Source organism: Meriones unguiculatus, chromosome 6 (genome assembly GCF_030254825.1).
Source record: "Meriones unguiculatus strain TT.TT164.6M chromosome 6, Bangor_MerUng_6.1, whole genome shotgun sequence".
NCBI lineage: Eukaryota > Metazoa > Chordata > Mammalia > Rodentia > Muridae > Meriones > Meriones unguiculatus.
The window spans coordinates 15,728,368-15,748,627 of record NC_083354.1 but is presented as its reverse complement, the minus strand read 5'-3'; the positions used below and the strand labels follow the sequence as shown (position 1 = coordinate 15,748,627).

Here is a 20,260-nt window from a genome sequence, read left to right as displayed (position 1 = left end):
CTTTTACTTTCCGTGTCACTGATAATCAGCCTTCAACGAGGGGTCACCACCCCCACCCCATCAGGGGATTTTAGCAATTGCTTGCCTGTCTCTGTCTGTCTGTCTGTCTGTCTGAGGTGAGGCAGGGTCTCTTACTGTCTCCGGCTAGTCTCATACTTGCTTGGAGTAGGCCTGGCCTTGTTGGAGGAAGTGTGTCACTGGCTTTAGGTTTCAAGAGCCCAGTGATGCCCAGGCTTTCTCTCTCTATCTCTGTCTGTCTGTCTGTGGATCAGGATGTAACTAACTCTCAGCTAGTGCTCCAGCGCCATGTGGCTGCCTTGCTTCCCACCATGGTGATAATGGACTAGACGCCCCTGAAACTGCAAACCAGCCCCCAGTTGAATGCTGTCCTCTGTAAGAGTTGCCATGGGGACAGTGTCTCCTCACAGCACCGGAATGCTGACAAAGACAGTGCATATATGTTTTTAATTCCTACAAGGGTTGCTGCTGCTGTGTGTGTAGTGGGGTTCCGAACCCCGAGAACCAGGCTGGCTTCGTGAGAAGAGTAGACCTTGTGGCCAAGCAAGAGGCTGGGCCAAAATGTCTATTTGTGTGACCACAAAAGGGCATATAAACAAATGGTGACAAGGACCTGTGGGCACCTCCAGCCTCAGCTCACCTGTCGTCTGTGCCTCTGAACTGCCAGCAGACTCCTAGAGCTTTGTGCCAAGAACATAGCGAGACCGGGCAGTGCCCTCACTGATTCTGCTTACTGAGAGCTTTTCTGCATTCGAGGGTCAGCAATGGAAGCCTTCTAACTCTTCAGCCCATTTTCCCCTCCAGATAGGAAACTTCACTGGTTACGCTGATGGAATTGTGTAACTTTAGATCTGACTGGAAGGGGCCTTGGAAATCATGTGCTCAGCTTGGTTTTCCCTCAGTGTCCTAGGTCTGGAGCTAGATCTCATGCTACCCAGTGATGGACAGCAGGGACAGTTCTTTTAATGTCTCTGGGCTGATAGTTCTTCACCAGCCGTGCGGTGGGCAGTCCAAAACTATGTTGTTTGACTGCTCAAAGAAAGTGGCATTTGTTTATTTAGAGACAGACTATCAGCTAGTCCAGACTGTATCCCTATATAACTAAAGATGACCTTGAATTTCCAGTTCTCCTGCCTTTACTACTGTGTCTGCGGGAAAATGAACTCCATGCAAGGTAGGCCTTCCAATGGAGCTGCCTTCCAGCCCCGAGAGTGACTTTCAGATGGAATTTTACTAACCACTAAGACATCTTCCTTGAAGCTCTCTGAAATGACCAAGCGTCTTATGGTCCTCATTTACATGATAGCTGTCCAGAAGTCTTCCAGTGTCTGCCATGATGGTTCTATACATCCTTCATGGTAAATTCTCTGTCGGTCCACAGAGGCCTTCTGTTAGAGTTGGCTCTGCCTACCTGGTGCTGTCAGCGCATGACTAGCTCCATAGCTATCGCTGTTTGAGATGATTTTATGTTTATCTTGCTTGTGGCCTGTCTCTTCCAGTTAAGGAGCTCTCTGTGAACTGCTGTGGCTGACTACCTAGAAAATACCTAGACCCCTGGTTCTCGACCATCCTAATGCTGCGACCCTTTAAACAGTCCCTCACATTGCGGTCACCCCCAACCGTAAAATTATTCTCATCGCTACTTCATAGCTGTGATTTTGTTACTGTTATGAATCATAAATATCTAGTACGCAACGCCCCAAGGGGTTTCGATCCACAGGTTGAGAACTAGTGACCTAGAGGGTGGCGAATGCTAAATTAATAATAAACAGGTGGCTAAGCAAACAGGTGGCTAGAGAACCCTGCTTCCTTTTTTCTCTTACAAATTGTAAGTCATTTGATGGTTACATGTGAGTACCTGCACGTATGTTTGGGTGCCACGTGTGTGCAGGGTGCCTTCGGAGGGTGTAAGGTAGTTGTAAGCCTACAAACGCTGCTGAGAATCAAACCTAGGTCCTCTGCAAGAGCAACAAGAGCTTAACCACCGAAGCCTCTCTCCAGCCTCCGAACTTTATTTTAAAAACTGATTCCAGAATACCAGGTTATTAGTACATAGAAAATGGAACTGTTAAGCAGACTATATTCCTTTTTTTTTCTTTTTAGATTTATTTTATTTTATTTTTTATGTTTAAGTTAGCCCGTGCCCGAGGAAGCCAGAAGAGGGTATTGGATCCTGAAGCTGGTGACCCATTAACATGGATGAGATGGTTGTGAGCTACCATGTGGGTGCAGGGAATTGAGCCCAGGTCCTTTAGTAAGAGAAACCAGTGCTCTGAACCACTGAGCCATTGCTCCAACACCCCCACCCCCAACTCCGTGTGCCTCTTTAAAAAAAAAAAAGTGCAGGTATTTCTCTTAAACAACAACAAAACCCACCCCCACCTCCCCAGGAAGCAAACAGGGATGGAGAAGGCTACAGTGAGTGCTGACTCTACATAAGGACAGAGAATCAAAACTACCCAGGGCTTTATGCTGCAAGGAACCAGGTGACCATGTTAAGTCACATGAGCTTTTTTTTTTTTTTTCCTTTAAACACTACTCAAAAAGCAGCATATTTGTGCTCCTTTGACAGTTGTAATCTGTTAGGTTTGAGGTAGATCTGGGGAATCAGCTTTTTTTTATTATTTGTTTGTTTAACGTGTATTAGTGGTTTTGGCCTACATATATGTTATGTGTGCCACATATGTACAGTGTCCAAGGAGGCCAGAAGAGAGCACTGGATCCCCTAGGACTGGAGTTACAGAGGGTCGGGAGCCCAATCTGTGACCTTGGCTTCCGCAGCTGGTGACCCATTAACATGGATGATATGCTATCATTCTTTTTGCCAGTGAAATGAGCTGATCCAAGACAAGTTAAAATATATAAACGAAGGTTTATGTAGTGAAGAGCCTCTGAGAAAAGGGACGCGCGCCCCTGGGCTGGAGAGGTCAGGGTAGAGGGCAGGGTATGCTAGCCATGCCCTGCAGTAGGTAGGGGTACTGCGAGAACCTGGAAGGCAAATCCACCTGGATTTAAAAGGCACCTCAGCTGCTTGTCCCAGGTCTGAAGCTCAGCAATGGAAGCCTTAGCTTATTAAGCAAGCCATCGGGCCTGGGTGCTGGGAATCAAGCGCAAGTCCTCTGCAAAACAGCAAAAGTTCTCAATCACCGAACTGTTTCTCCAGCCCAAGGGGATCGGGTCTTACTTGAAATACTTTCCAGCCAGGTGTGGGACGCAGTCACGTTCTCCTCTACTGGGAGGCAGTAAACTAAGGCTCGGAGACCGCGGGCCCATCTCCCCGCCCCACTCAGAAGACAGAAAGAAAGCTTTTCGTGGCAGAGGCAGCACACACCGCCTCAGAAACTGTTGGCTCAGCTGGCCCTGGTGGCGTGGTGAAGCGAGTCTGGGACAGCCAGGGCTTGTTACGCAGAGAAACCCCATCTCGGAAAAAAATCAAAAATCAAAACAAAACTGCGGGCTCATTACTTTTTGCTTTGTTTACTTGTATCTAGCCAGGCTGGTGTCAAACAGGAGGCCCTGGGGCACAGCTTTCCTTTCGGTGTCCCGTGAGGTAGGTGCTGGTAGTGTTGCTGTAAAGCCCTCCATCACCCGAGCGCGCCCCGCTGCGGGTGAGGAGCTGGAGCTTGGAGCTCCTGCTTGGCCTTCTGTTGGCCTACTCATCCTGCTCAGTCTGTCTTACAGTCGGGGACCTGGGGCTGCTGGAGGCTGAACACAGCCTCCACCCCCCAGGCTTCTCAGCTAGTCACGGCTCGGCTTGCTGCGGTCTTCCTAGCACAGCACCGGAGAGCCGCTGGCCGTCTAGCGATCCAGGCGGGTCCTCCGGGTCCCCCAGAAGCCATCCTAATTCAGAGGCCCCGGCTGGGGCTCAGAGGCCCGGAAGCGTCTGCCCACGGATGTCAGACCGCACTTGGGAAAATTCTGTCTGGGGCGGTGTGTGCCCCCGCCGGTTGGCACAGGCCATCCTCAAGGCTTCTTGAGGTTTTGTGGTGCTCTGTTCTGTGCTCACAGGTCTTGGGTGCTGACGGGGGGAGACCAGCAGAAGAAATACGAAAAACAAACAGAAGATGGCTTCTGTAGCCAGGAGAAGTCTCTGGTGCCCGGCTGCCTCTGCAACCCGCTGGCCCTTGCCCACTGCCAGGCCATGTGTTGGTTTTGGGTAACTTGTGATCTTTTCTGTTATTTACACCCTTCCTCCCGGTTTTGTAACTTTTCCTATGGCAACTTTGTCCTTGTGTCTGTGGGGAGCTCCGTGGTGAGCAACTTCCTGCTAGCTGCTGTTAACGTCCATGGAGTAGTGAGTTGCTTCAGTTTTGAGGTCAGAAATGAGGTTTCTTGTGCTCGGAGATAAGAGCCTTTATTTCTCAGAGGGGATTGACGCAGCGATCCTTCGGCAGCCCAGTGAAGGAGGAAAGTAAGGCACATATTGAAAACCAACTTCAGCTGTGATGTCTGGTGGCCTTTTTGAGTTCATGCTAATGTCTATTCACGTGGAAGTTTAGAAACAGTTCCTACAGCAAATACCTGAAAGGCAGTGCTGGGGGCATGCTCAGCCCATAAAGCGAATACTGCCCCAGCATAAGGACCTGAGTTTAGGCCGGGCGACATTGGCACACACCTGTAATCCCAGCCCTCCGCCAGGCAGAGGCAGTCGGATCTCTGTGAGGTTGTGTCCACCAGCTTGATGTACCCAGCAAATCCAGGACAGCCAGTGCTACACAGAGAAACCCTGTCTGGGGGTGGGGATGGCCATGACCAAAAGCTAGGTGTGATGGTGTGCTTATAATCGAAGCACTGGGAAACAGAGATGGGTTTGCTGGCTGGTTACACCTTCAATCGGCAGGTCAGTGAGAGACACCATGCCCTCTAAAAACAAACTAGAAACAGGGTCCCGGTGACACAGCCCAGCAGTCAAGCTGGCTGCTGCCAAGCCCAGCCAGTGGTTAACCTCGGAGTCATCTCTCTGGGGCCCAACTATTAACATTTTAAACTATGTCTCAATCCTGACACAAATCGTGTAGGACAGACACAGAGGAAAATTCACAAGAAACCAGCATTGGTAGGGTGTGGTGGGTGCAAGCCTTAAATCCCAGTACTTAGAGGCTGACGCTGGTGAATTTGAGATGAGCCTGCTCTACATAGTAAGTTCCGGGCCAGCCAAGGCTGTGCGGTGAGATCCTGTCTCAAAAAATACAAAGCCAGAAAGAGAGAAAGGAAACCCAGCGCCTCCTCCGCTTCCAGGAAGGCCCCTGTGCAGAGAGCATGCTGCCTGTTGCTAGGCACTCTTCATCACCCTACTTGAGAGCTGGTTGCGCTTGGTACAGCTGGCATATGTGTGAGGAATTATGGAAACATTGTCTTCAGCACCCTTCAAAATAGTAGTCTTCTTTGGTTGAGAAGATCAGTTCAGCAACCCGGTTTTCCAGGGTTGTGGGCCTTTCAGTGCCTCGCTGATGGTCTTTGGCAAACTGGGAGAGTGGGTGGATATGCCAGCAGCCTCCTGAGCCACAGGGGACAGCTAGGAAGTAAGCCCACAGGGCTCTGTTCAGTCACACAGAGGACTGGTCCGATGGTACTTGCCAACCTGCTGCAGTCAAAACTTCCCGACGTCGAGGTGTCCTTTTCCCTCTGGGCTGCACACAGCATAGTGAGCTCGGCCGTCTGGTGTCCCGGTGCCTAGTCACCGAGCAACAGCACACCAGAAGATGGCAGAGCGTGTTCTAGGGGGGCACACCAATGGCTGTGTTGAGGGACAGCTGGCTGACCGACAGCGCGGGTGGGGCAGGGGAAATGAAATGCAAACTAATAAAAGACATGAAAAGCAATACAGTCATCAGGGACCATTTATTGCAGAGGTTGTGACAACGGCTATTACTAATCATATACCCCGCGCCAACAGCACGGGTTTTTTTGGTTTTTGTTTTTTATTTGTTTTATGTGGCTGTGTTTGTGTGCTGGCTCTCTTGTGCCACTGCGCATGGATGAAGAGTTGATTTTCTTCTTCCATGGGGATCAAACTCGGGCCTTCTGTCTTGGGCCCTGTACCCAGTGAGGCATCTTGCTGTCCCCACGAAGAGCTTTAAGTACGTTACAGGCATTGCGTAGCTCAGGCCATGTAACACAATCCTACTGGTTTTCCTGTTTCACAGATGGGACAGTGAGACAGAAAGGTTGGGCAATAGTCTCAAAGCCCCGCAGCCCGAGTGGAGAGTTTGCATGTCAGAGGCAGACAGTCTTTCCCCAGAACCTAGGTCCTCGGCGTCCTCCGTCAGGGTAGCACATGCTCCTGGAGACACAGCTGGGCCGGTTTGAGATCTCTGTTATGACGTCTTAAACCATTCAAAGAAAACGAGCCTGTTTCATTGTGCATGGATTAATTTTTAAATCAGGGTTATATACACCTATTGTTCCACAAGGTTTATTATTTTTTGTCTCTCCACTCCCAGCCCTTTCTAGCCCCTTTGTCACTCAGCTCGCCGGCTCTGCTGCTCCTCACACACCTAGGCTCTAAATGACGCGCATATTTCCGAGGCCGGTTTTCTTTTCCGTGCTTAGGCATCCTGTCTTGACACTCTATTGTGGAATAGGAGCGGCTAGCTCATTTTCCCCGGACACCTCTCCCCAGCACGTACAACTTCTGTCCCTTTCCTCCCTGCACACAGTCGCATTGCATGCTTTGGATTGATTTTATGTTGAGACAGAGCAGCCTGAGCTGGCCCAGAGCTTGCTCTGTAGCCCAGATAGGCCCTGCAGTCCTTCTGCAACTACAGATTTGTGCTACCCGGCTTTTTAAGGTTTTCAGACCTCTCCTTTAAGACTTTGTTCCAGATTCACGAGAGGTTAGGGCGACGACAGACTTTCCACGCTAGACCATGGCCAAGTTCATCCATAGCCTTGAGAAGCTCTGCCCTCTCCCCACCCCCCATCTTCCTCTCATGCTGAGAGCACTGCCTGAACGTAAGGAAACCCTCGGTTGCCCACAGTTTGGCACTATGCCCAGGTTGAGCTTGTTTCATCCCCCTGCCGAGCTCCCTACAGCTATTCAGAGTGTGAAAAAAAAAAAAATGATCCAAAGTGCTAACACTGCTGGCTCCAAACAGCTCACGGTTAAGGACGCTACGCTCAGTGATTTTTGGTGGCCACTGACAGGCAAAGGGGGCACCGTCGGCAGTGACGAGTGAAGACCAGTCATTAACATCCGATTTCTTTGAGTTCTTCTTTGAATGCTGTGGACCACGTAGAACCAGACTGTTATCTGAATAAAATAAGAGCTGTTGGGAGAAAAAAAGACTTTATTGCATGTGAGCTGATGTTTGTGTAGTTTCACTCTCGTGCCCCTGGCTCGCCGATTCTCTCCACAGTGTTGAAGAGTCTCTAACCTGTTTCTGTTGTGTGTGCATGCGTGGCTCTCTCGTTGAAAATTAAGTTACTATGTGTGAGTTTATTTCTGAGTTCTCTATTCTGTACCACTAGTCTCTGTGTGTGTTTTCATGCCAGTACCACACTGTTTTAATCACTGTAGTTTTGTAATAGTTTTAGCTTTTTTTTTTCTTTATTCAAGACAGGGTTTCTCTGGGTAGCTTTGGCTGTCCTGGAACTCAGTTTGAAAACCAGGCCGGCCTTGAACTCACAGAGACCCACCTCCCCGACTAAAGGTGTGCGCCATCATGCCCAGCCTTGTTAGAAATCGGGAAGTTTAATGCCACCTTCTTTTTTGATTTTTGTTGTGGTGGGGATGGTATTTTGGTTTTGTTTTTTTTTTTGTTTTTGGTTTTTGTTTGTTTGTTTGTTTTTGTTTGTTTGTTTTTGAGACAGAGCCTTACTGTGTATCTCAGGCCAGGCTAAAACTTGTCTCCGTCCTCTCACCTCAGGCTCCTGAGGACTGTGATCAGAAATGCGCATCACCATGCCCAGTGTCCAGCTTCCTAGTCAACTGATTCCATAGGAGGTCGTGTATATATGTATGTGTGTGCATGAGCATGCTTGTATATGTATGTGTGTGGGCATGAGCATGCTTGTATATGTATGTGTGTGCATGAGCATGCTTGTATATGTATGTGTGTGGGCATGAGCATGCTTGTATATGTATGTGTGTGGGCATGAGCATGCTTGTATATGTATGTGTGTGTGCATGAGCATGCTTGTATATGTATGTGTGTGTGCATGAGCATGCTTGTATATGTATGTGTGTGGGCATGAGCATGCTTGTATATGTATGTGTGTGGGCATGAGCGTGTGTGTGTATGTATGGGAGGGCATGAGCATATGTGTATATATGTATGTGTGTGGGCATGAACATATGTGTATATATGTATGTGTATGCACATGAGCATGTGTGTATATATGTGTGTGTGTGCATAAGCATGTGTGTATGTATGTGTGTGTGGGCATGAGCATGTGTGTGTGCATGAGCATGTGTGTGTGTGTGTGTGTGTGTGGGCATGAACATGTGTGTGTATATGTGTGTGTGTGTATGCAGGCATGAGCATGTGTGCAGTCTTTGTGTGCCAGTATATAGGTTCGTATTGCCAGCTAAGAGAGCTTATTTGGTATTATTTGCAGTACTGGCTGGAGCTCAGGATAAGCTCTCCGTTGTGCGGTCCATCCTCGGCCGCTTTCCTCCTGGGGTGCTCGTGTTCCTCTCCCCTGCCTGGCCGCTCCAGCTGTGACCTTCAGGGCGTGCTGAAGGGCACTGGTGAGTGTGAGCATCTGTCTTGCCCTGGTCTTGCTTCCAGCAGCTCAGCTTGGTGGCTTGGTGTTCCGTGTACCCTGGGCTGTGGTGACGGGCATTCCGCCTATACCTGATTGGTTGAGAGCTTCTGTTTTGAAAAGGCTGGTCCTTGTCAACCATCTTGATGATCACGCTGTCTCTTCCCTTCATTTTGCTAATGTGTGTATCGTATTTATTTATTTGGGGCTGGAGAGGTGGCTCAGTAGCTAAGAGCACTTGCTGCTCTTGCAGAGAACCTGGGTTCACTTCATATTGGGATACTCAAAACCACCTGTAATTCCAGTTCTAGGAGATTGGAAAGCCTCTTCTGACCTCCTCAGGCACCTGCACACCCGGGAAGCGCATAAAGACAAAAAGATACACACATATAACAAGTAACATTTTAAATAATTTATTTGTTTTAATTTTATGTGTAAGAGCACACACTGCTCTTGCAGGGAACCTGGATTCAGCTCCCAGGCCCCCCTACGGCAGCTCACTGCATCTGTAAGAACAGTATGTGTTTTAACTGAGTTTCTCTTCACTCCCGCCCTCTGCCCCTCTTCCTTTGACACATTTTATGGAGAAAAGTGCTGGGCTCTCCCTTTGTCTTGTGGAAAGAACTTTTTGAGCACCAGAGGGGCCTGGATCAGAGGTGTGGCCACGTTTGCTGCCAGAATATCAAATAAGTGTTTCATCACCGTCATCCAGACCAGAAATACTTAAACAGGAGTGAGGATGAGAGTAGGAAAGATGTGGCCAAGGAAGCAAGAGAGGAGGAGAGGGCGGAGCCACTGAGGACCCTGAGGAGGAGGGACAGGTCTGAGCAGGAAGGAGGGGAGCAAGGTGGGTACTCTGAGGGCAGAACATCAGAACATGCTGACTTTGGGGTGCTAGTGGGAGTCAGGGTGGTTCCCGCCTGTAGAATGTTTTGCCAGTGGATCTGAAGGCCCCCGTGAGTGATATAACTCCATCTCACTGGCTGGCCACTGTAAAGAAAACACAGTTAAGAAAGCAAGTGTGCTTTTGCTTTCTTGAGAGTGGGGGAAAGTGAGAGAATTAAGCACTGCCCCCCCCCCAATCCCAGGCACAGCTAATAGGTCTGCTCTGTGTGAGAGCCTGGTGGATTGGATCTAAGAGGCCCGACCCCCCGGGAAATCACTTGACTGCCTGGCCCAGCCATATGACGAGCAGCTGAGACTCATTAGCCAGATTGTGGGTTTCTGAGGAGAAACCTGACTTGAAAAGCCGGCCTGATAGACAGCTTTTCAAGAGATTCTTTGGAAAACTTTCCTAAGTAGGCTATTTGGCCTTTACGTTTCTCTTTGTTGTAACGTTAGACAAAAAGTGACCTTGTAGAAAGAGATGTGATTTGGAGCTGTCAGTTGGTGCATTGGCAACTCCGGGCGAAAGGTTTAGAAAAACAACAGTTGTCTCCTGCCTCAGGTACGGTTTGTGTCTGTTCTTTTTTTTTTTTTTTTTTCTTACAGTGCTTTTGAGATCTGCCATGCCAATTCCTGGGTACTGAAATGGTTAATTTTGTTAGGTTTGAAAGGCCAGGCCTCTTGTCTCGGAGCTTGGAGGGGGAAAAAGTCTGAGCTACGGGAATGGCCAGAGGTTTCCTAAAATAAATCTTTGTACTTTGGGAGCAGTTTGATGTAAGTGGCATTCCAGTTCGTGAATGCATTGTCACCCAAGATCAGGGTGTTGGCAGGGTTGGGGCCTCTTCAGAGTGTAAAGGGAGAATCCGTTCCTGTCCTCTCCCCAGACCTTTGCATAGTGTCTTCCCTCTGTGCATGTTGGGGACCAAATTTCCTGTGTCTGTCTTTCTGTGTGCCATGCTTGTGTGCCTGGAGGCCAGAGGTCAACCTCAGATATCTCTTCTTTGGTTTTCACGTTATGTTTTGAGACAAGGTCTCCATGGAGCCTGAAGCTCACTAGTTAGGTGAGGCTGGCTGCTGTGCACACACCCATCCTGCTGCTGTTTCCCCAGTGCTGGGATTATAGCTCTCTGCTCCCATCCCACTTTTTACATGAGTTCTGGGGATGGCATTCAGGTCCTAAAGTGTGGGGTAGCAAGCCATCTCACCAACTGACATTGTCTTCTTTCTTTCTTCCTTTCTTCCTTTCCTTCTTTCCTTCCTTCTTTCCTTCCTTCTTTCCTTCCTTCCTTCCTTCCTCTTTTTTTTCTCTTTGGATTTTCAAGACAGGTCTCTCTGTGTAGCCCTGGAGTCCTGAAACTGGCTCTGTAGACCAGGCTGGCCTCAAACCCAGGCGGGTTTCAGGCTCACCATACTCATCTCTTTTAACACCTGACCACCTCCATTAGAAGTCCCACCTGTGAAAGAGGTTCTATCCTGAGATACTGCAACTTAGCACCTTCCTGTGATAATTTTGGGGAGAGAGAATTCAACTTGAAACACATTTGTCTGAGGAGTTCCATAATATCACTGTTTAAAGAGCTGCCTTTCCAGGGCTGGACAGGTGGGTGAGCTGTTGGGAGCACTGGCTGGTTTTGCAGAGTGACCTTTTGAAACCTCAAAGCCCGCCCCCAGTGACCCACCTTCTCCAACAAGACCACACCTCCTAATCCTTCCTAAACAGTCCGCCAACTGGGAACCAGACTTTCAAACAGGAGCCTGTGGGAGGCCATTCTCATTCAAAGTACTTACCTGGGATAAACCACAAACAAAGCAAAAGACAAAAATCGCCTTCAGTCACCTCCAGCTGATCACAATTAACAATAACAGCAGGAAAGCAAATAGTAGTCTGACAGGCTGGTGGACAGGCTGGTGGGTGGCAGCGCGCTGCTCCTGAGCACCTCTGCAGAACAGAACTCAAGGCACGCCCACTCTGTAAGCAGATGCTGATAGACATGCAAATAGTCAGTTCTAAGAACCCACCTCTACCTAGGAAAAGGAGAGCAAGGAGATTCTGCCAAGACACTGTAATAGCTGTGTTGACCACATCTTCTCCTCTAGGTAAGTTTATTTTTGCTCCTTTGTATTCATCTATTGGAGACTATGATGTTTAGAGTTAATTAAATGTGTATTATCAACTTACCAGTAGAGAGAAAGCCTAGAAGACAGACTTAGTGATACCTAATGACAGAGGCTTGGGATTCCCAGGTGCCACCTGTGCCACTAATGAAAGAAAACCCTGTCTTTTTTTTTTTTTTCTCAAGACGAGGTTTTTCTGTGTGGCCCTGGGAACTCACTCTGTAGACCAGTCCCAGAATCTCCTGAGCTTTACTACGCCCTACATATCAAAGCCTTTTCAAAACTTTTAGGTTATTTTATGTGTATGCATGAATGTTTTGCCTGCACCACGTGCTGTTTCTAATGACGTTACTCTAGAATGCTTTCTTTTCAGGTAATTGAGAACCTAACAGTAATCTTGTTAAAGAATTCTATTTTAGTGGCGTTTAAACGTCAGGCGATAGATTGATTTTTCTGCGCCTACTGCACTGGTTTTCTTTTCTTTTTTTTTTTTTTTTTTTTTTTTATCTTTTGTAAGAACTGGGTTGGTGCGTGGTGGAAATCTTCATAGCTTCGGCAGGTAAGCTTGTGATCGGCGCGCACGCTGCCTTCTCGGCAGGCCCCGGAGCACCCTAAACCAGCACGGTGTCGAGAAGCCTCAGTCTGAGCAGCTGCTCCCCTCTCATCTGTAGTGGGGCGGGGAGTAGAACTTTCCAGAGGACGCAGCCTCGGGCTGACTGTGTAGAAGTCTGCCCAGCAGCTCCCTGTGTCTCCAGGAAAGCAGGTTTTGGATTGCCGGTGGTGTAACTATGATGTCAGCTTTAGGGAAGAAAATCCGGACACACGGACAAATGAGCCGAAAGATGAAGACAGCAGATGAGCCCCTGGGGTGGGAGCGAGTTTGCTGTTAGTGTGTGGCGCACAGATGTTTGACCCTACCAAGGGAAGCCAGCTGGGAACCATGAGTGCCTTGGGCAGCCACGGTGGACGTGAAGAGCGTGTTCCCATGGTTACAGAACAGCTCTGTTTGATGAGGCAGGGTAGGGTGTGAGGGGGGCAGATGGGGTCCACCAGAGCAGCCCGTGTGAGCATCTCTGGCCGAAGCCAGGGGTGGGAGGAAGCTTGTCCTTTAGGGTGGGGTGTTGGGATGGGAGTCCTGCGGCACAGGAAAGTTAAAGCCTGCTTTGTACCTCATGTTGAAGAAGTCGGGCTTGATTACAGCGTACTGGAAGCACCACTCCTTAAAAAAAAAAATTCCGATGAAAATTAACACCCCGGTGTGTAAAAATGAGTGGGTGCAGAAAGCACAGGGTGTTAAATACTCACACCCAGTTCCTCTAAGGATGAGAAAGTGTGGAACCCTCATTCTCCTCCCTAAGGGGTCAACCCTGAGCACAGGCCTCTTTCTCAGCTCTGCTGACAGCTCGGGGTTGTTTGGATAACCGCTCTCATTCCTTGGATAGACCTAGAATTCCTATTTTTCTTGGAACACAGGAGGCACCGTTACCCCTTCACAGAGCCGAGAGAGAGCTTGGCTCTTGATCTGGCGCATTCCCTAGCAGAGGGCCGCCTTTGCCGCAACGCAGCTGTGTGGGTCCGCACCAGGCTTACAGCCGTAAGGTGGGGTTCAGGCCCTGACCTGCCTGGAGCAGCTCTTACTTAGTGGATCCACCACACCCAGATTCTTCGCTGCTCACTTTACCCAGGAGGGTGTGGTGTCTGTCGCCCTGTAGAAGATCCTGGCTCCGATGTGCCCACAGAGCGCAGCCACCCACTGGGAGTGGACTTTGCACCTCTTCCTTTTTTATCTAATTCTTGGAGACAGCTCAGCTTCAAGGTGTCACCAGGAGGCAGGCTCAGCCGTGGCTTTTCCTGACAGTGACATATGGCTGTATGCGTTGTGCGGCTGCCTCTGCGTTATTTAGGGTATCTCTCAGGAAGCCAATCAGCCACGCCTGTACTCCACACATGGAAGGTTGTATCCTCCTCCCATTAGACTGCACACAGAGCAAGAGATACTTGCTACACAGCCAGACTTTGTTAAGTTTCCCAAATCCCTACAAATACGCACATCCTAAGCCTTAAAAAGGCTCTTGAGGAAGTGGATGGTCCACACTGGGATAAAAAGCTAAAGGGTCTCCTTTGAGTCATGGACTCTGCTCTTCCAGATCCATCTTCTCTATCGCATTGGAGCTCATGTTACCACTTCCTGGTCTCTGGGTCAGCGGCTAAAGATGGCAACATTTTAGAAACCCTTGGTGGAGTCTGGAGCAGACAGCATTGAAGTTTTCTTCAAGTTACTCACAGGCACATGTACACGCACTGGCCCTACATGTCTTTCTGAATATCCAGGCACGGACTGTATTAAGAACAGGTTATGGAAGCCCCGTGTGTGTGTGTGTGTGTGTGTGTGTGTGTGTGTGTGTGTGTGTGTGTGGTGGGGGGAACGCACACCCTTAATCCTAGGGCTTGGGAGGCAGAGGCAGGCGCAGGCAGATCTCTGTGAGTTCGAGGCCAGCCTGGTCTACAAAGCAAGTCCAGGACAGCCAGAACTACACAGAGAAACCCTGTCTCTAATTAAAAATAACAATAATAATGATGAGAATAGGTGATGGGGCCGAGGCTGTAGCTCAGTGGCAGAGAACTCGCCTATCGCCTGTGATTTGATCCCCAACACCACTAAAGAAAAACGAAAGGTTTAAGAACGAAAAACATATTGCCAGCCGGGCATGGCGGTACTCACCTTTATTCTACCGCCCAGAAGACAGAACAGGCAGGTCTCCATGAGTCTGAAGCCAGCCGGTGTAGGTGATGAGATCCGCGCCAGCCGTGTCTACACAGTGAGACTCCCTACACAGCAACAATAAAGCCTGCACCTTACTGCTAGGGCAGGCAGGATGGTTTACGGGGTAAAGGGACTCGTGCCAAGCATGATGACTTGAGTCCATCTCTGGAACCCGCATGGTGAAAGGAGAAAATCAACCTCTGCGCAGCTTTTCTATGACCTCCACGCGTCTCCCGCCACCACCCCGCCCCCCCCCAAAAAAAAATCAATGGGAAAAAGAACCCTCTTGCAGTGATTGAACACATGAATCAGTCAGTTGGCTGAAATCTTTCTGGGAGTTACCCCAGTCCCTAAGTCACATCTCTGCGATTGGTAGGAATCTTATGACGGCTGGCTTTACTTGGCAACTTGACCCCAACCTAGACTCTGGGGGAAGAGAGTTTCAGTGAGGGATTCTGTGGATCAAGGTGGCTGTGAGCCTGTCTGTGCTGCTGTGGGGCCTTGGCTCCCTTAAGTGATGTGGTTGAACCGCTCACTCCCTGGGGTTGAGCCCTAGGCTGTGTAGGAGCAGAGAAAGAGCTGACAGCCAAGCACGCACGCACGCCCCCTGTGTGCTCCTGACCGTGGATTTGGTGGTGTGGCTAGCTGCCTCCGGCTCGCGCCATGGTCACTGCCTGAAACAATGGGCTGCTACCTGGAACCGGGAGCGAAAGTGTAGGTACACGTGCAATAACACTGAAAGGGAACAAAACAGAGCAAGGAGGGGTGTCCGGGAGGGTTCGGAGGAAGGGAAGAAGGGAGGAATTATGTGATTGTAATCTCAAGAACTAGCAAAAAAGTAAAATCAGCTCACATTCCCCTCAGTGGCTTATTGTCAGGGCTGAGGGCTGCTGCCTCCATGTTAGAGCCGAGGAGATGAGGCTACTGTAAAGAACTTGTATTCCATTTTGTTTTTTTGTTTTTTTCTTGCTAAGCGACCCAGCAACCTTTCCTGCGTCAGCCTACTGAGTCTTAGGGGTTAGAGGTGTGGTCTGCTGAAGCTCATCTCTCCCTTTTGTCTGAGCTGAAACCACTTTCCTTTTTCACTCTGTGGAAAACAATTAAACTATGTTTAGAGTTTTTGTTTATTGTGTTCCTGTTAGTTTGGGTAGTAGGAATTAAGCCCAAGGCCTCACACTGCTAGACAGGTGCTCTGCCATCACTCTGTAGTCTCAGGGTCCTTTCTACTGTTTATTCTGAGGTGAGGTCTCGATAAATTGCCCAGGCTGGCCTTGCCCTTTCTGTCCTCCTGCCTTAGTCTCTGGAGTAGCTAGGATTCCAGACTTGCACCATCAGGCCCCGCCTTCCTCTTCTTTTTTTATTTTTTTAATAAGGAAGCTCTTTGCCTTTGAGGCACTTATCTAACTTGTGGTTCCTGTTGAGGAAATGGGTGTTCTGTGCTTTCTATTGTTAGTCTGATGAGAATGAGGGTGGGGAGCACTTTGAAAAATATTTGTGTAAGGAGGAGGGAGAGAGAGGCCAGCTGAGTAGGAAAGTCTGCTGACTCTGGAGGTGCCTTGAACTTTCTGAGCTGATGGAGGCTCTGACACAGCATCTCCTCCAGGAAAGAGGGACTTAGAGATATGCCCTTAGCACATCCTTAGCTTGATTATTTAGTTAGTCTTCTTAATGGAGATGAGGTTCTGGGCACGCCCTTGCAGTTCTGTGACAGTCATGGGCTGTTAGGCCACACAGGAGTGTGCTGGGTAATACTCCACTAAAAACATTTCTTATCTGTCCTCAGAACAGTTGTGTGAGGTGATGTATTGTCATCTCTCTGTTTCAAAGATCTTTTAATTTTTATTTTTGTGTGTACGGGTTTGTGCCTTGCTGCACTGTCTGAAGATGACAGAAGAGGGTGTCAGACCCTAGAGCCTGATTTACAGGCGTCTGTGAGCTACTAGACGTGTGTCCGGAACCACCAGCACCCCTGTAGACCATCTCTGTAGCCCTTAAGGTTTTTCTTTTCTCTTCTTTTCTTCCTCCCTCCTTCCCTCTCTCTTTTGTTTTGTTTTCTCAAGACAGTTTCTCTGTGTAGTCCTGGCTGTCCTGAACTTGCTTTGTAGACCAGGCTAGCCTCAAACTCACAGAGATCTGCCTGCCTCTGCCTCCCAGAATGCTGGGATTACAGGTGAGTGCCGCTGGGCCTGGCGGTTTTATTTTTCTTAATTTGAAAAACAAAGCAAACCAAAGAAACAGAACACAGCCAGTGTGGTAGCACCTATCTTTAATCCCAGGAGGCAGAGGAAGGCAGATCTATGAGTTTGAGGCTTCCAGGATAGTAAGGGCTACACAGAAAAACCCTGTCTTGAAAAATAAAACAAAAGAAAAAGGCAACATCATCAATAAAAATAGTCTGGCCAGCCAGTGGGGACACAGGCCCTTAATCCCAGCATTTTAGGAAGCAGGCGAATCTCTTAAATTTGAGGCCAGCCTGGGCTGCAGAATGAATTCCGGGATAGCCGGGGCTTCACAGAGAAACCCTGTCTAGAAAACAAAACAAAACAGAACAAAATCTTATTGTAAATTAAAAAAGAAAATAAAACATAGGTACATAACTGACCAGCTTTTCCCAAATTAACATAAAGAACAAATAAACTAGCTACAGGGTCTTTGTCACCCCTATTGCAGAGTTAGGGTCCCTTTATTTCGATGTGAACCCCCACCTTCCCAAATGACCAGAGCGTGTCTTAGCTCCTGCTCATGTATAACCTGGAGCCAGGCCTGCATCCTCTCAAGCTCCTCTTTCCCATTCCTACCTGTGTGAGCAGAAGCCATTAACACAGATGGCCGCTCCCCTCAGTAAAGTGTCACCCTTCATATCATGCAAACAGCAACTGCAAATGTTTGTAGAGGCTCAGCCCTTATCGACAGGGCCGGTCACATCTGCCAGGTGAGGTCACAGGTCTGCGCTGAGGCTGTCTAAGGAAGTTTCCTGCCACAGCTCTGGGGGCTCAGGATTTTTGAGAGAGTTGAGTCACCAACTTGAGTCAGGCAGGGGTAGAAGAGGTGAGCTTGAACATGAATAAAGGTCCTTGCCTGCGGTGCATTAATTCTATGAGTCTATTCTAATAGCCCAATGGGAAGCACCTAGTGTTAGAGCCCAAGCAGACAGGAGAGTGTGAGGGAAGGGAGCAGCATGGTGGGCATTTGATGTGCAATGGTGAACCCTGCCTTTCACGGGCAGGAAGAGGTGTCGCTGTGCATGGCCCAGACAGTCAGGATGTGTGCAATGAGAGTACACGGACAGGGCTTTCCTGGAGAGAGGTGTGTGTGACACAGAGAGAGAAATGAGGTGGGGATGGGGGTGGCTGAAGGAAGGAGGGGGATAGGGTGTGAGAATGTAGCGCTGGCTGGCCTGTGTAAACTAGGCTGACTTAAACTCACAGAGATCTGCCTGCCTCTGCCTCCCCAATTCTGGGATCAGAGGTGTGTCGCCCGCCCCCCACCCCTGGCCAGAGGAGAAACTGATTCCTCTTGGAACTGGCATTGTGTATTTGCATCTGTTGAGAAGCTGAAAACAGATAATGAAAGCCTTGAAGAGGAGAAGAGCAACTGTGGCCAGCAGGTGATGACGGAATCTTCTTCACAGTGGAGTTTGTTTCCGTTGATCTTGAAGGATTTTGAGCACTTCCTGTTAGAAAACCCAGGTGGAGGTGGAGTCAGCTGTGGGTTATGGTTTCTGCTCCACTATGGAACCCACTTCCTGAGAGAACGTGACAGCTAGGCAGTCTGATCAATAAATAGGAAACAATAATGACAGCGTATACAGAAGACATCAGACTGATTTGGCCTGTGTTTGTCTTGTCTTCTCCCATCTGTCTGTCTGTCTTCCTTTCTTTTCTTCCCTTTTCAGATTGGGTTTCTCTGTGTAGCTCTTGTTGCCCTGAAACTCTGTAGACCAGGATGGCCTCAAACTCAAGAGATACGCTTGCCTCTGCCTCCCAAGTACTGGGATTAAAGATGTGTGCCAGCTTGTCTTGTTTCTTGTGTGTGTGTTTGTGTGTTTGTGCAATCCTGTGCACATGAGCATATGGAGGTCACGGTACCCAAATCTGGAGCTCACTAGTTGGCTAGGTTTGATGGCCACATCTGCCTAACCCCACAGCCCTGTGATTGGGTGAAGGGTGCGTACCTGTCTTGTCCCGTGGGTGCTGGGGATCTGAACCCAGGTCCCCATGCTTGCACAGTAAGCTTTATGGACTGAGCCATCTCCTGTCCACTATGGGTATGCCTGAACACGGAACTGAATAGGACAAACAGAATTACTTAAAATCCAAATGAAGAGAGGGAGAGGCCAGGCTCCAGCACCGAAAAGAAGAACTGCAGCCACTGAGTGCTGGGAGCCACCACTTAGGCCTTGTCCCATCTGTCTGCACACTTCTATTGAGACAAAAATCTCAACCTAGATTGGCCTCAAACTCAGGATCCCCCTGCGCCCCTGCTGAGGTTACCATGCTTCACCCTCTCTCCTTCCTATCGCTTCCCTTTTCCCATTTATTTATTTTTTTCTCTTATATTTGGAGACACTTTCACTTTGTAGCCCAGGTTGGCCGAGAACTCACTGTATACACCAGGTTAGGCCCAAACTCGTGGGCAATCCCCCTGCCTCTGTTTCTGGAACACTAGGATTGCAGGTGGGTGCCACCGCCCCCAGCTGTCCCTTCTTTGGTTCACCAGCTTTTGTTTTATGTGGTCTGCCATGTTTACAAGTCTTCTCACTGTCATTCCCACTCGGAGTTTCCTTCTTTATAGCCCTATAGTATGTATGTTAAAACCAAACTGTTAGGCTGAGAGCTGGCGCAGCAGCTAAGAGCACTGACTGCTCTGGCAGAGGACTTGGGTTTGATTCTCAGCACCCACAGGGTAGCTCCCAACCACCTGTAACTTCAGTTCCAGGGGATCCGATGTCCTCCTCTTCCATTGTATACATGTCGTGTAAACACACATGAGGGTACACACTCGTACACACAAAATTTTAAAAACTTAAAAAACCCCCTAAACTCTTACTTACTTTCCCAACTGTACCTCACCCGCCGGTTATGAGGTTCTTGGGGACAGCAAACACTGTTGTCGTCACAGGCGCCTAGACACACAGAGGTTGTAGCCAGGCGTGGTGGTGCATCCCCTCTGTAAACCAAGCACTCGGTGGGAGCAGGAAGATCAGGAGTTCTAGACCAGCCTAAGCTACCCGATTCCTTCCTCAAAAATCAACAAACGGGCTGGAGAGATGGCTCAGAGGTTAAGAGCACTGGCTGCTCTTCCACAGGTCCTGAGTTCAATTCCCAGCAACCACATGGTGGCTCATGACCATCTATAATGAGATCTAGTGCCCATGTGTGCACTAGATTGTATACAGAATACAGAATATTGTAAACAGAATAATACAATATTCTGTATACAGAATAAATATTTTTTTAAAACCCCAGAAATCTCCAACAAACCGACAAGCAGACAGACAAAGCCCCAAACAATGCAAGCAAAGTACTTATTGAACAGAATATTGTCACTTTAATAATGGAAAATTCTAATATATATATATATATATATATATATATATATTAGCTAAGCAAAATGATTGTGTGTATGTGAGTCATGGCATGCATGTGTCAGTCAGAAGACGGCCTTGTGGGTTTGACTGTCTCCTACCTTTCTGTGGGTTCCAGGGATGACTCAGGTTGCCAGCCCTGTGTGTGCTTCATCCGCTGAGCCCCCCACCCCCACCCTCATTCC

The 20,260-nt window shown here is 48.8% G+C and overlaps 1 protein-coding gene across 2 annotated transcripts in view; it reads left to right on the top strand.

Moving 5' to 3' along the window:
* Positions 1 to 20,260, top strand: part of Rab27a (RAB27A, member RAS oncogene family) — a 53,255-nt gene that overhangs the window by 8,617 nt on the left and 24,378 nt on the right. Inside the window, exons 2-3 of one of the 2 annotated variants that reach the window (XM_060384773.1) lie at positions 8,578 to 8,710; positions 10,932 to 11,706. The exons of the other annotated variant lie outside the window; for it this stretch is intronic. Of the exons in view, the coding sequence (XP_060240756.1) occupies positions 11,589 to 11,706 (118 nt within the window). The 5' untranslated portion in view covers positions 8,578 to 8,710; positions 10,932 to 11,588. The remainder of the gene's footprint in view (positions 1 to 8,577; positions 8,711 to 10,931; positions 11,707 to 20,260) is intronic. 2 annotated transcript variants of the gene reach the window in all.